This window comes from Pseudochaenichthys georgianus, chromosome 1, assembly GCF_902827115.2.
Source record: "Pseudochaenichthys georgianus chromosome 1, fPseGeo1.2, whole genome shotgun sequence".
Lineage (NCBI taxonomy): Eukaryota > Metazoa > Chordata > Actinopteri > Perciformes > Channichthyidae > Pseudochaenichthys > Pseudochaenichthys georgianus.
The window spans coordinates 18300490-18312710 of NC_047503.1; the positions used below are offsets into that span (position 1 = coordinate 18300490).

The window sequence follows — 12221 nt, forward strand, 5'->3', positions numbered from 1 at the left end:
GTCAGCAGGTTAGTTCCTAACTCAGTAAAAGAAAAAGAAAAAAAAGAGTTCCAGAGTAATTCTATGCTCTTAAGCTAAAGTTATTTAATTATATTGTTATACATTCACAGTTTGTGGTTCTATTTCATTTAGTTGCCTGTGGTAATGAGTAATGTGTTTACTGCTTTGACACTTGATGCAGGATGTAACTGGTTAGAGAAACCAAACAGATGGTAAGATTGCTTGTTGTTGTTTGACAATTGTAATGCCTAAGAGCCTCATCATATAGAGTAAAGTCACAGTGTTTAATTTAACCCGGGTTGATTAACTACATCACAGTATGTTATGTACATCAGTATGTGTGTTTATACACCTTTGAAACGTTGAAAAAAAGGATCTATGCAGTATGCTTCGTGGATATTGTTATGGACATTGCCTCATGATTCAAGCTGTTTCCACAGCAAGGAAGACGCCTTCAAGGACTGTGGGAAATGGGGATTATTGTGGGGAATGTGTTGCCATTAATGTTTCATGCTTTCCTTTTATAATGTTTATATGCTGAAGTGATGTTAAAGGTTGTTTTATCATCATCCAGAGTGGGGGTAGTGTTACAGGCTTGGCCTGTCACTTTAAGAGTAGCAGCCGCAAGGGGTTGTGGGTTTTGGAGTCTCTGTGTGTGTGAAATGTGATGGCCAAGGCGAAGTGCGGAGTTATGGAGAGAGAGACGAAAGTATAGAGAAAGTGGTCAGAAAAGGAATAGTATCTAGTCTGTATGTATGTAATACAGTGTTGTGGTGACCACCTATTTAACCACTGGGACATAATTCAAACTTGGAACTACAGTTGCGGTTATTGTTCCCACACGGACATGTTATGGGTTACCTATAAATAGGTGTGCCCTCTTGGCTCTCTCTCTTGTCGACCCGGGCTGCGACCCGACAACATGTCCTTTGCAGCTTGTGAATAAATAACTATTCTTGCACCTTCCTTGCACCGCCTCTGACTCCATATCTCTCGGCACTACACTGGTGACCCCGACAAGTCTCGAGAAGTTTCCCGGGATGGACCCGAACACGGCAAAAGGAACTCATGTTTCTTTCTCGAAATGCCGGGGATTTTTGGAATCGTCCGTGGCTGCCACCGGCACGCGGACTGAGGCTCGGTGCGCGCCCCGCAGAAGAGCTGGGGACGTTGCTCGCCGTTCCTGCATCGGCTTTCCAACCAGCAGGGGGACGATGCACGACCTGCTGGGTCGACCAGCAAACCGATTGCTACCTCGTGGGCTTGTTTCTTCGGGGCGTGCGGCTGCACGTCCTGGCTGCGCGGGCTGACGACGACTAGCGGCTAACCACGAGGGGCTAACGACGGCTAGCAGCTACCCATGGCAGCCAGCTAACGGCTTCCGGCTAGCGGCCGTCGACACCAGCTAACAGCTAACCACTACAGCTAACGGCTAGCAGCTACCGACGGCTAATAACGACAGCTAACAGCTAACAACGGCTAACAGCTAACGACAACTAGCAGCTACCGACGGCTAACAACGACAGCTAACAGCTAACAACGGCTAACAGCTAACGACAACTAGCAGCGGCAGCTAACGGCTAGCAACTAACGACGTGTTGACATCTGACTGTTAACAATTTTTTTTCCGGTGCCGGAGAGGAGGTTCGACCAGCCGGTTGACCTCATGTGGACACTCTCATTTTTTTCACCACCTCGACGGCGGTTCCAGACGCCACTCACGGTATCATCGACGCCTGGGTGGTGCACTCCTGGACCCCGTCTCGCCTCAACGGTTTTGGACGTCGCCCATGCTGCCATCGGCCCGTGGGTGGCGCGCTCCGGAGCCTGTTTGGCCTCTCCTGCCTTCCGGGGATATCCAGACGCCACTCACGTTCATCGACGCCTGGGTGGCGCACTCCTGGACCCCCTCTCGCCTCGACAGTTCCGGATGTCGCCCATGCTCCATCGGCCCATGGGTGGCGCGCTCCAGGACCCTGTCTGGCCTCTCCTGCTTCCCGGTGATGCCTCAGCACCTGCTGAGGACTTCATGCCCGCCGCCGCGGCACGTCTGCCTGCGGCCGGGTTGTGCTCCTTCCTCCCGGGGGGACTGCTCCTCTCTTCCGGGGATACCTCGACGCCTGCCGAGGACTTCATGCCCACCGCCGTTGTGCGTCTGCCTGCGGCCGGGTTGCCCTCTCTTCCGGGGATACCTCGACGCCTGCCGAGGACTTCATGCCCGCCGCCGTTGTGCGTCTGCCTGCAGCCGGGTTGCCCTCTCTTCCGGGGATACCTTGACGCCTGCCGAGGACTTCATGCCCGCCGCCGTTGTGCGTCTGCCTGCGGCCGGGTTGCCCTCTCTTCCGGGGATACCTCGATTCCTGCCGAGGACTTCATGCCCGCCGCCGTTGTGCGTCTGCCTGCGGCCGGGTTGCCCTCTTTCCTGCTGGGTTCTCCGCAACACCTAGTGCGGCCCCCTTACGACGGCCCGCCCCCGGTGTGGGTGCCCTCGCCCTCGTTAGGGCCCCTGCCCTCTCCTGCGGCCCCCTTTCGTGGCCCGTTCCATGGCCCGGTCCTCACCTGCGGCCCCACCCTCCTCGGCCCTTGTGATGTTTCCTCCACGGACGTGGGGATATATTTTTTTGCCATGTTTGAATTCTGGGGGGGCTTGTGTGGTGACCACCTATTTAACCACTGGGACATAATTCAAACTTGGAACTACAGTTGCGGTTATTGTTCCCACACGGACATGTTATGGGTTACCTATAAATAGGTGTGCCCTCTTGGCTCTCGCTCTTGTCGACCCGGGCTGCGACCCGACAACATGTCCTTTGCAGCTTGTGAATAAATAACTATTCTTGCACCTTCCTTGCACCGCCTCTGACTCCATATCTCTCGGCACTACAGTGTCAATATAGCTTGAAGGACGTGAATAAACGGAGGTTCTTCCCACGGCACCCGAACGCCTCGTTTCCATCCTTTTTCCCCTCGAAATGTCTGGGCAGCTGGTTACCGGCTGACAACGAGCCAAGTCAGAAACCACCGGTGTGTATTCGAAACTACGGTTTCGGTGCCGAGATACCGTTAATAGTAAAAAGGTAACAGCATGTAAACAAATGCATAATGCTGCGCTATACTTTGTGGCCTCATCCAGTTGCATAGCGACACTTATTGTGTAGTTGTCTTTTAATAAGCAGGTAGTCATATCATTAGCTAGAACTAGCTGGATCTGATCGATATGGACATAAACGCGAGTGAAGTCTAATCTGACGGGAGAGAGAGATCAGCTGCTGCTGACGAGTCGACACGCAGCTCTGCATAACCACATGCAGCGGTGAGCGGAACAAAACACACACTTCGGGTTAGAATATCACACGTAGCTATTTTTAATTACCTCTCAAACTACCTAAACGAGTTATAGATATGTTTAGTTTTACTGTCGGGTCACTCATTACTGGATCCGCGAGCTGCATGATACTGGCATAATAGATTGCCCGATCGGGCAACCAGCAGGTGAGGCATCATTGCCCGAGCTAAATACTAGATGGCCCCGGGCCATCGGGCAGTCCTTAATGTCGAGCCCTGAGTCGAGTGCAATCCAGTGAGCTGGTTATTTTCTCAGACGTGGACTTACTTGTGGGTTGGGTCAGGGTGTGGTTCCTTGCACTCGGAGTCGGGCTAACGTCCACGCTAGCTGCTACATGCTTTGCATTTGGGTGATACTTTAGGCTTGATATGCTGCGGTGATATGCAAATTCTTTTTTTGCATAATTTGCACACAACCGTGCTCTTGTCGACGCTTCCATCCGTCCGTTTTCTCAAACAAAATGTCCCATCCACGGGGCCGACCAAAGCGGTCTCATCAGCTTGTTCGTTCATGTTTGACTATTGTTCACCATGGTTTGTTGTTGTTTGAAGTCCCATGCTGAAGTCATGAACATTAGTTGGTGCTCCAGTATAATCGGTATGCCTGAAACTCATCCAGTGAGAAACGTTCCGCTGTGCGATTAAAATGCGTTAATTTTTTTAACGCGTTAATTTTTTTAACGCGTTAATTTTTGTGTAATTAATTAATCTTAATTAACGCGTTAAAGTCCCGGCCCTAATACATATACATATATATAAAATAACAATTTCATCATATGGATTCAACTTGTGCCCCCCCCCCCCCCCCCCCCCGCTGGACTTGTCTGTGGTTTAGCCGTTACTGTGACATCAGTATCAGCCATGGAAGATAGTTTGTTTGTTTCATTCTAAGCTATCCAGCAAGGTTATTTTCATTTATGTTGTTTTTTTCTGCACAGTGTAGAGTCGTGTTGTGATGAGAGGGATGGAGGTATTTAATAAAAACCTTGCTCGCTGGAGAATAGCTAAAGAAGTCCTGTCACAAGTTAATCGGAGAGGATCACAGCTGGCCACGGATCTCGATGCTGAATTCGGGCTGTGAGTAAACAACTTGTGTCTTACTTTTAGGCTGTCTGGAGGTATGGACAGCTATCAAAGCTACTAAACATCACATTAACAACGATGTACAAATGAAAGTCGGAGACAAATACATATTTGAAATGATTTATTCACGTTTTCAATGTTTTGAACAGACATCCCCAGTCACCTCATTGTCATTTTGTAGTCCTCGCTGTACGCGTCCGGATATCGGCATCGCAACCACAACCTCACACACTGGTACTATATGTGCTATATGTACTATACGTTTTTCACCATTCATTCCAATGGCTGGCGTCTATGTCACGTGATCTTCACATTTCACCCTGCAGAAGAAAAAAACATGGCCGACCTTCGTTTTATTCTCGGTGTAAAATGCCTATTTTAAGGTTAGTTTGGCGATTAAAATGCCTTTTGATGTCATTTGATGCGAGAAATATGAGTTGTTATTTCAGATTATGTGTGCAGTGGATGTACATGATCTTTAGTTTGCTAGTTATTACGAAGATTACTTCAAGAAATTGTGTCTATACAACGTTTTCATTGTTACCAAGGTGGTTGCTAGGGACGCTACTATCGATATTATTTTTCTGTTATGTTGTGTAAAATGGTGTTATCTTTATTGCTACTCCCTTCCCCGTCAATGTATAGTGTTGGTCCACAGTGCAAACGTATTAGTTTAACAAAATCCGCATCTAAAATTGTGGCATAGTGTGGTGCCGAGAGATGGGAGTCGAAGGCGGGCTATCAAAGGTACAAGCTAGACTTTTATTTAGCATCTCAAAACACATGTAAACAGCTTCATGCCCGGGAAGCGAAGACCGGCGGAGACAGGAAGTCCGGCTCACTAAAATGTCCGTGCAGAACAATACCCTAACCCATAGATCCGTGGGTGAATAATGTCAATCACCACAATAGATACGTTATTTTCCCCTGTGCAATTCTCCCTGTACTCAACAATAACACATACTTATCCTTGTGTTTATTTATTTGTTTGATTAATAAACACAAGTTGGAGTCCGTCAGGACCGAGGGTCGGAGCAGCTCATTTGCTTTAGACAATTTTACATTCGCTTGACAAACCCCGTGATAGTCCTCAAGCTCTGTGATTGGAGAGTGTGCAGAGCGTCGAACAGCACAGCGTCGAAGACAATAATACAATACAAAGTGTGTGTGTGTGTGTGTGTGTGTGTGTGTGTGTGTGTGTGTGTGTGTGTGTGTGTGTGTGTGTGTGTGTGTGTGTGTGTGTGTGTGTGTGTGTGTGTGTGTGTGTGTGTGTGTGTGTGTGTGTGTGTGTGTGTGTGTGTGTGTGTGTGTGCCGTTGTGGGGAAATGTCGCTCCTCTGTTTTCATTTAAACAGCTCCTTATATCCATTAGCGCAGCTAGCTAGCACCAGATGCTAACAACAACAATGCACGTGAGGTCTCTCTCTCGCTCGCTCGGGCCACACATACACACACCCTCCCGGTCCTCCAGATGGCCAGTCGGTGCCTGCCGGTGAGCGTGGAAGTGTGGTCTGCCACAAGCGGGCGGCAGGAGCGGGGCTGTCAGCATCAGCTTGTAGATGGTATTTTAAACTCGATGCGCTCTGAAACTACGGGGCGGCCAAGGAAAAAAAATACATGCGTTAAAATAATTAGTGGCGTAAAACATTTTTTTATTATCGGTATCGGTCTTGAGAAGCAGGAAGTTATCGGTATCGGTATCGGTTTCAAAAAACCAATATCGTGCATCCCTACTTTATAGGGATCCAATTAATATCTAATAATAAAAATAATGAAATTCAATAACATGCTTTAACCACTAGGTGTCCCTTTATATCAGCTGTGCACCTTTATGGTGTAAATACAGCCTATCTACCAATTGGATCAAATATAAAAGTCAGCCGAATTAGTGTTGATACTGCAAGGAGACGTATTGTGTGAAAAGAAATGTAAGATGTTGTTTAATTGTTGATATATTTATGATCCATGTCACGTTTCCAGTGTTGGCGGCAGTTCCTCATGTTTGTCTAGAAGTCTTCTCATCAGGGCTCTATAAATACAGAACTACGGCAGATATGTCATATGTAATGCAGCCGAACCGTGTATTACAATGCCGTTATGTGATGACTTTCAAAGAGAAAAGCAAACACACTCGGAATAAAGTGTTTTCGGTCTGTTTCCGGTATTTGTTAATGACGATGTGATGTGAGATGTGAGACTGGAATTGCACAGGGGAAAATAACGTTTCTGCACCATTTTAGATGCGGATTTTGTTAAACTAATACGTTTGCGCTGTGGACCAACACTATACTTTGACGGGGAAGGGGGTAGCAATAAAGATAACACCATTAAACAGTTACACAACATAACAGAAATAATATCGATAGCAGCGTCCCTAGCAACCACCTTGGTAACAATGAAAACGTTGTATAGACACTATTTCCTGAAGTAATCTTCGTAATAACTAGCAAACTAAAGATCATGTACATCCACTGCACACATAATCTGAAATAACAACTCATATTTCTCGCATCAAATGACATCAAAATGCATTTTAATGGCCAAAGTAACTTTAAATAGGCATTTTACACCGAGAATAAAACGAAGTTCGGCCATGTTTTTTTTTTCTGCAGGGAGAAATTTGAAGATCACGTGACATAGACGCCAGCCATTGGAATGAATGGTGAAAGAAAACGTAGGGATCTTACAATTTCAGAGGCGTTTTTGTAGAAATACTACATCCTACGTTGTGGACCAACGTAGTTATTACACGTTTTTTTGTGAGACTGGGTTGGTGGGAAATATATCTATTAAAAATACACAGAATATATCAGTAGTGCCATATGCAACAATGTGATAAATGTAACCAGGTTTACATATAATGTCATAAATATAACTGAAATAATATGTCTTTAATTAAAATGAACAATTCCAGTATGCATAAATGTTCCCCCTTTTCAAACTAAAGCTCTTCTTTAACACACCTTAGTGTAAACAAAGTGACTTGTATGTAACTGATTTGAATTAGTTTGAGAAATACAAGGACGCACTGAGGGGCATGAGAACATGTGCTCTTTAACGTGTTTTCATTAAAGTCATTCAGTCATGTCCTTGTAATTTAGTAAGATAAAATAATCCTTCTGATGAGTGAATGCAGTAGTGAGAAGAGAGTGGATACGTCATCAACTGGTGTGATACGTATCAGTCAGCTACCACTCTCATTATCAACCTGAAAGTGGTGTCAAGGCTTCAAACAGTGTCTCCTGTGATTCATGTTCCCTTCGTGTACAGGCTGTCAGATAGATAACTGTTGATACATGAAGCATGAGGCTCTAAGATTTGCTGCTCTTCCTGCATAGAATTGTTATTTTTCATGTTCAGGTTTCCCTGAGAGCAGGTATTGCATAGGTGTGAGGGGAGGATTATACCTGTTATCTCCTGTGGAGTAGCAGCAGGGGATTTCCTTGTTTTCTCCAGCAAGTGTATAGTCAAACTCCTGTTTCCAACTCCTTCTCTTTTTCTTCTTTACGTAAAGGGAATCTCTTTGGATGTTAGACTGTTGGTTAGACAAAACCAAACATGTAAAGATCACAGTGGGATCTGGGAAGCTGAAATGGAAAATATGTATTTGTCGATAAAAAAAAAAAATAATAGTTTCACATTTTGGGGAAATATCTTTAGGCAAGGCAAATTTATTTATATAGCACCTTTCAACACAAGGCAATTCAAGGTGCTTTACAAAAATGAAAGACATTCAGACAAAGGCATTTTAAAAACAGTCATTAAAAAGAAAAGATAATAAAAGAAACATTAAAAGAAAAAATACATGAATAAAAAGTTACAGTGCAGTTTAAGATATGAATAGTTCACACAGAAGTTCCACTTTACTGATGAACACAACGGCTCAGTTTCAATTAAAAGCAGCGACAAAAAGATAAGTCTTCAGTCTGGATTTAAAAGTAGTGAGAGTTGCAGCGGACCTGCAGGTTTCTGGGAGTTTGTTCCAGATATTTGGAGCATAATAACTGAATGCTGCTTTACCATGTTTAGTTCTGACTCTGGGGACAGAAAGCTGACCAGTCCCTGAAGACCTGAGAGATCTGGATGGTTCATAATTTAGCAGGAGGTCAGACATGTATTTTGGGCCTAAACCATTCAGTGCTTTATAAACCAGCAGCAGTATTTTTAAAATATATTCTTTGACACACAGGAAGCCAGTGTAAAGATTTCAGAACAGGAGTGAAGACGCGCTCCGGTTATGTAAGAGTTAGATGAGATTGATGCCACTTATGTTTGTAAGGTAAACATGAAGCTACTGTCTGCTAGCTTAGCAAAAAGACTGGAAATAGCTTTGCCCAGACCTAAAAAAATACAATTAACCTGACAAGACTTATAAAGCTCACTTATACCTCATTCACACCAACGGTGTTTCAGGGCTGGTTCGGAGCTGGAGCTTGAAAAGCACCGGGTTTTCCTCTTCACACCGCAGTGGAGCAGCCTCTTAGCTCCGGAATCCGGTTTGTGTCAAGCACCAAAAAATTGTCTCGCCAGAGCAAAAGCACCGCATACGTCACGCTTACGTCGAGGCGGGAGCAGGGGCAGAGACAGATCAACTCCTGAACAACAACACAAAGCCCGCGTTGTATCCAGTTTGTACACAACGATGGAGAAACTTAACAAGCAGCAGTGGTCCACTGAAGAGACCAGCTACCTACTGGGAATCTGGTCTTCCGAAGAGGTACAGAGGGAGCTGGAGCACAATCGGCCATTGTTGTTGTTGTCGTTGTGAGCTGTGAGGGGTTTCCGCGCGGTTTGGCTTTATGAAGCAGGCACGCAAACGGTTACGTCATGACGCAAACGATGACGCAATGACGCAGCACCAGTCGGACTCTGGGCGGTGTGAAAAGAGCCGGAGATAAACCGAAGAACCGGTTCTGAACCTGAAAAGCTCTAGCACGGAGCTTGAACCGGAGTTGCGTTGTGTGAATGAGGTATTAGTAACTTGAGGTCTGAAAACGTTGAGTGGTAGTTTGACAGGGGATTATGTGCTGGACAATTGTATGAGATGCAGTTGCCAGGCAACCAGCAGCTACTCCAGGAAGTAGACCACCATCTAATAACTTTTTAATGGATTCAACAATTAAACTGTGACATTAATTGTGAGCTAGTTTTAGGTGCTGTTTACACGGGAACGAAACGGGTTGTATCCGCTAGTTTTCTCTTTTGTATAGCCCGTTCGTTCACATGAGGCCGTAACGGAAACGCGGAAACGGACCCCTAAAACGATAACGGATCCCTAGGTGGATAGATCTGCGCACGGAACACTCAGGGGGGCCAAACGGCTCCGTGTGTACGTCCTATACGATAATTTCCTGATAACGATGAAGCCATAGCCCCGCCTCTCCCCACCTCTGCTGCTCACATATGTAGCATGGTCAGTTGCTACTGTCAGTAGCTACTGCTACTGACCATGCTACAGATGTTAGTGCAAAATCTACAGCTCCTCTACCACAACCATTAGCAACAAGTGGACATGGAGAACTACATGAACTATATGTTACTAAATCCACCGCGGTGAATGAACAGAATGGCAACCATGCTCGGGGGTCTTCTTCGCTGTTTTTGGTGTATTTTGTGGCGGAAGGACTGTCCCACTTACAGGCCCGGCAGATGTACTACAGCGTCTCCAGCAGGTCGAGCGGTCTCGTGTGAAGGGACACGTTTATTGAGCCATATCCGTGTGAACGGAAGACTTTTTTGACATCGAATTCGGGTCGTTTGCGTTTAGTTTGCGTTCCCGTGTAAATGGGGCCCTAACCTTCATTATTAGCAAGGCTAACCTTTTTCCCGCTTCTTGTCTTTGTGCTTAGCTTGCTTTAGCTTCATTTTAACCATATGAAGGATTGACAATTTATTTTTGTTTCAGATAAAATAACGTCACTAAATGAAATGATTGTGAGGGCATTAAGACACTTCTGAACGGTGGGAGCTACACATGACATCCTGATGTAAAATATAATGTAAAATGTCTCACAGTTCAGCAGGGTCGGGTCTACAGAGTATGCAGTGAAGACAGTCAGTGGGCGCGAAAGAATACCAGCGAGTGTGAGGACGACCCTGATGAGGTGTGTGTATACATTGCTGTGTGTGTGTGTGTGTGTGTGTGTGTGTGTGTGTGTGTGTGTGTGTGTGTGTGTGTGTGTGTGTGTGTGTGTGTGTGTGTGTGTGTGTGTGTGTGTGTGTGTGTGTGTGTGTGTGTGTGTGTGTGTGTGTGTGTGTGTGTGTGTGTGTGTGTGTGTGTGTGTGTGTGTGTGTGTGTGTGTGTGTGTGTGTGTGTGTGTGTCGATGAAACTGATTATGTCTCTCCATTTGTTCTGCAGCAGCAGTATGGCCGCATCCTAAGTCAGTTACGCATCATGTACACAGTGGGCTACTCACTCTCTCTGGGGGCTCTGCTACTGGCCCTGGGTATCCTCATCACCTTCAGGTACAACATGTACGAGGAGTAAACAGGGAAGGAAGGAAGGGGGGGGGGCGAGAGGAGGATAAAAGAGGTAGAAGAACGAAAAGACAAAAGGAAAGGAATCAATAATGGTTGTGAAAAACGATGAGAATAAAGAGAAAGTGGAAACCAAGAGAAGAAGGCAGGAAAAAAGAAAAGGAGAAAAAAGCAAGGAGATAGGGCACGAATAACAGAGACATAAGAAGCGATTAATAATATTAGGGAAAAATCTTTCCCTTTTTGCTTTCCTACCAAGTAAGAAAGAAAGGGTGAAGTAATCAATAGAAGAATGCAAATACGTAAAGGCGGAAGAAAAATGGAAAAGAGACAAAGCAAACTAAGAAAAGAAGAAAAGGCAGGGATGAATGAATGAAGGGAGAAAGGGGGTAGTAGAAAAAAAATAAGAACAAACAGGACAACGGAAAAGAAAAAGAAGCAATGAATGAAAGATGCAGGGAAAATAAGTTTCGTAATACAGTAGAAAGGAGGGAAACAGGGAATGCAAAAACAAAGAGTGAACGACAGAATTCAATATTCAAGATGTTTTATTGTCATATATATAAATTACATGCAGTTGCACATTTAAAAAAAAAAAACCTGTTCCAGAAAATAGGACACGATGTGCTGCATGATAAAACTAAATAAGATGTATATACAGTAGCCTATTATATTCATATAGGTGTATGAATATATAAATAAATATGCATTAAGAAAAGAAAGATATAACAGTATGAATATGTGTCAAGGAGTGAACTCTGAGGCATGAACTCAAATGCACGACTCAAACTCAGACTCAGATAGTGTTCAAAATAAAGACTTTACTGGAATTGACACAGTAACAAAACAGGGAAAACAATAACACTCTTTTGAGGAAAAACAAGAACTAAGATCAAGAGCTGAAAGGTACGTGAGATGTCCGTGGAGTAGGCTGGTACGTTTGTCCAGAATGAATTAACGAACTGGCAATGGACAGGAGGGAGCTAGCACAATATATACACAGGGTAAGGGGAACAGGTGGAAACAATCAGGGCGGGGAAAACAATCACGGACGCAGGAGACAGATAGGGGCGGGGAACGTGGAGGCCTGAAATGAGAGGGAGAATTACTTAACGAACTAAACATAAAGCACAGAACAAAGGGACATGACAAAACTAACATAAATAATACACTTTCACAATAAGTTTCTTAGACATGACAATATGAACAGGATGGGTATGGTACATTGTGTAAAACAATATAGTGACAGCCAGTGTAAGTTCTGATGGAATAAATAAGGAACACATGAAGAATGTGTTAGAGTCATGTTCCTGCAT

The 12221-nt window shown here is 44.9% G+C and overlaps 1 protein-coding gene across 1 annotated transcript in view; it reads left to right on the forward strand.

The window, feature by feature from the left end:
• The window catches only part of gcgrb (glucagon receptor b), a 102414-nt gene that overhangs the window by 75788 nt on the left and 14405 nt on the right, over window positions 1-12221 (forward strand). Inside the window, exons 5-6 of the mRNA XM_034076505.2 lie at window positions 10443-10531; window positions 10787-10893. Of these exons, the coding sequence (XP_033932396.1) occupies window positions 10443-10531; window positions 10787-10893 (196 nt within the window). The remainder of the gene's footprint in view (window positions 1-10442; window positions 10532-10786; window positions 10894-12221) is intronic.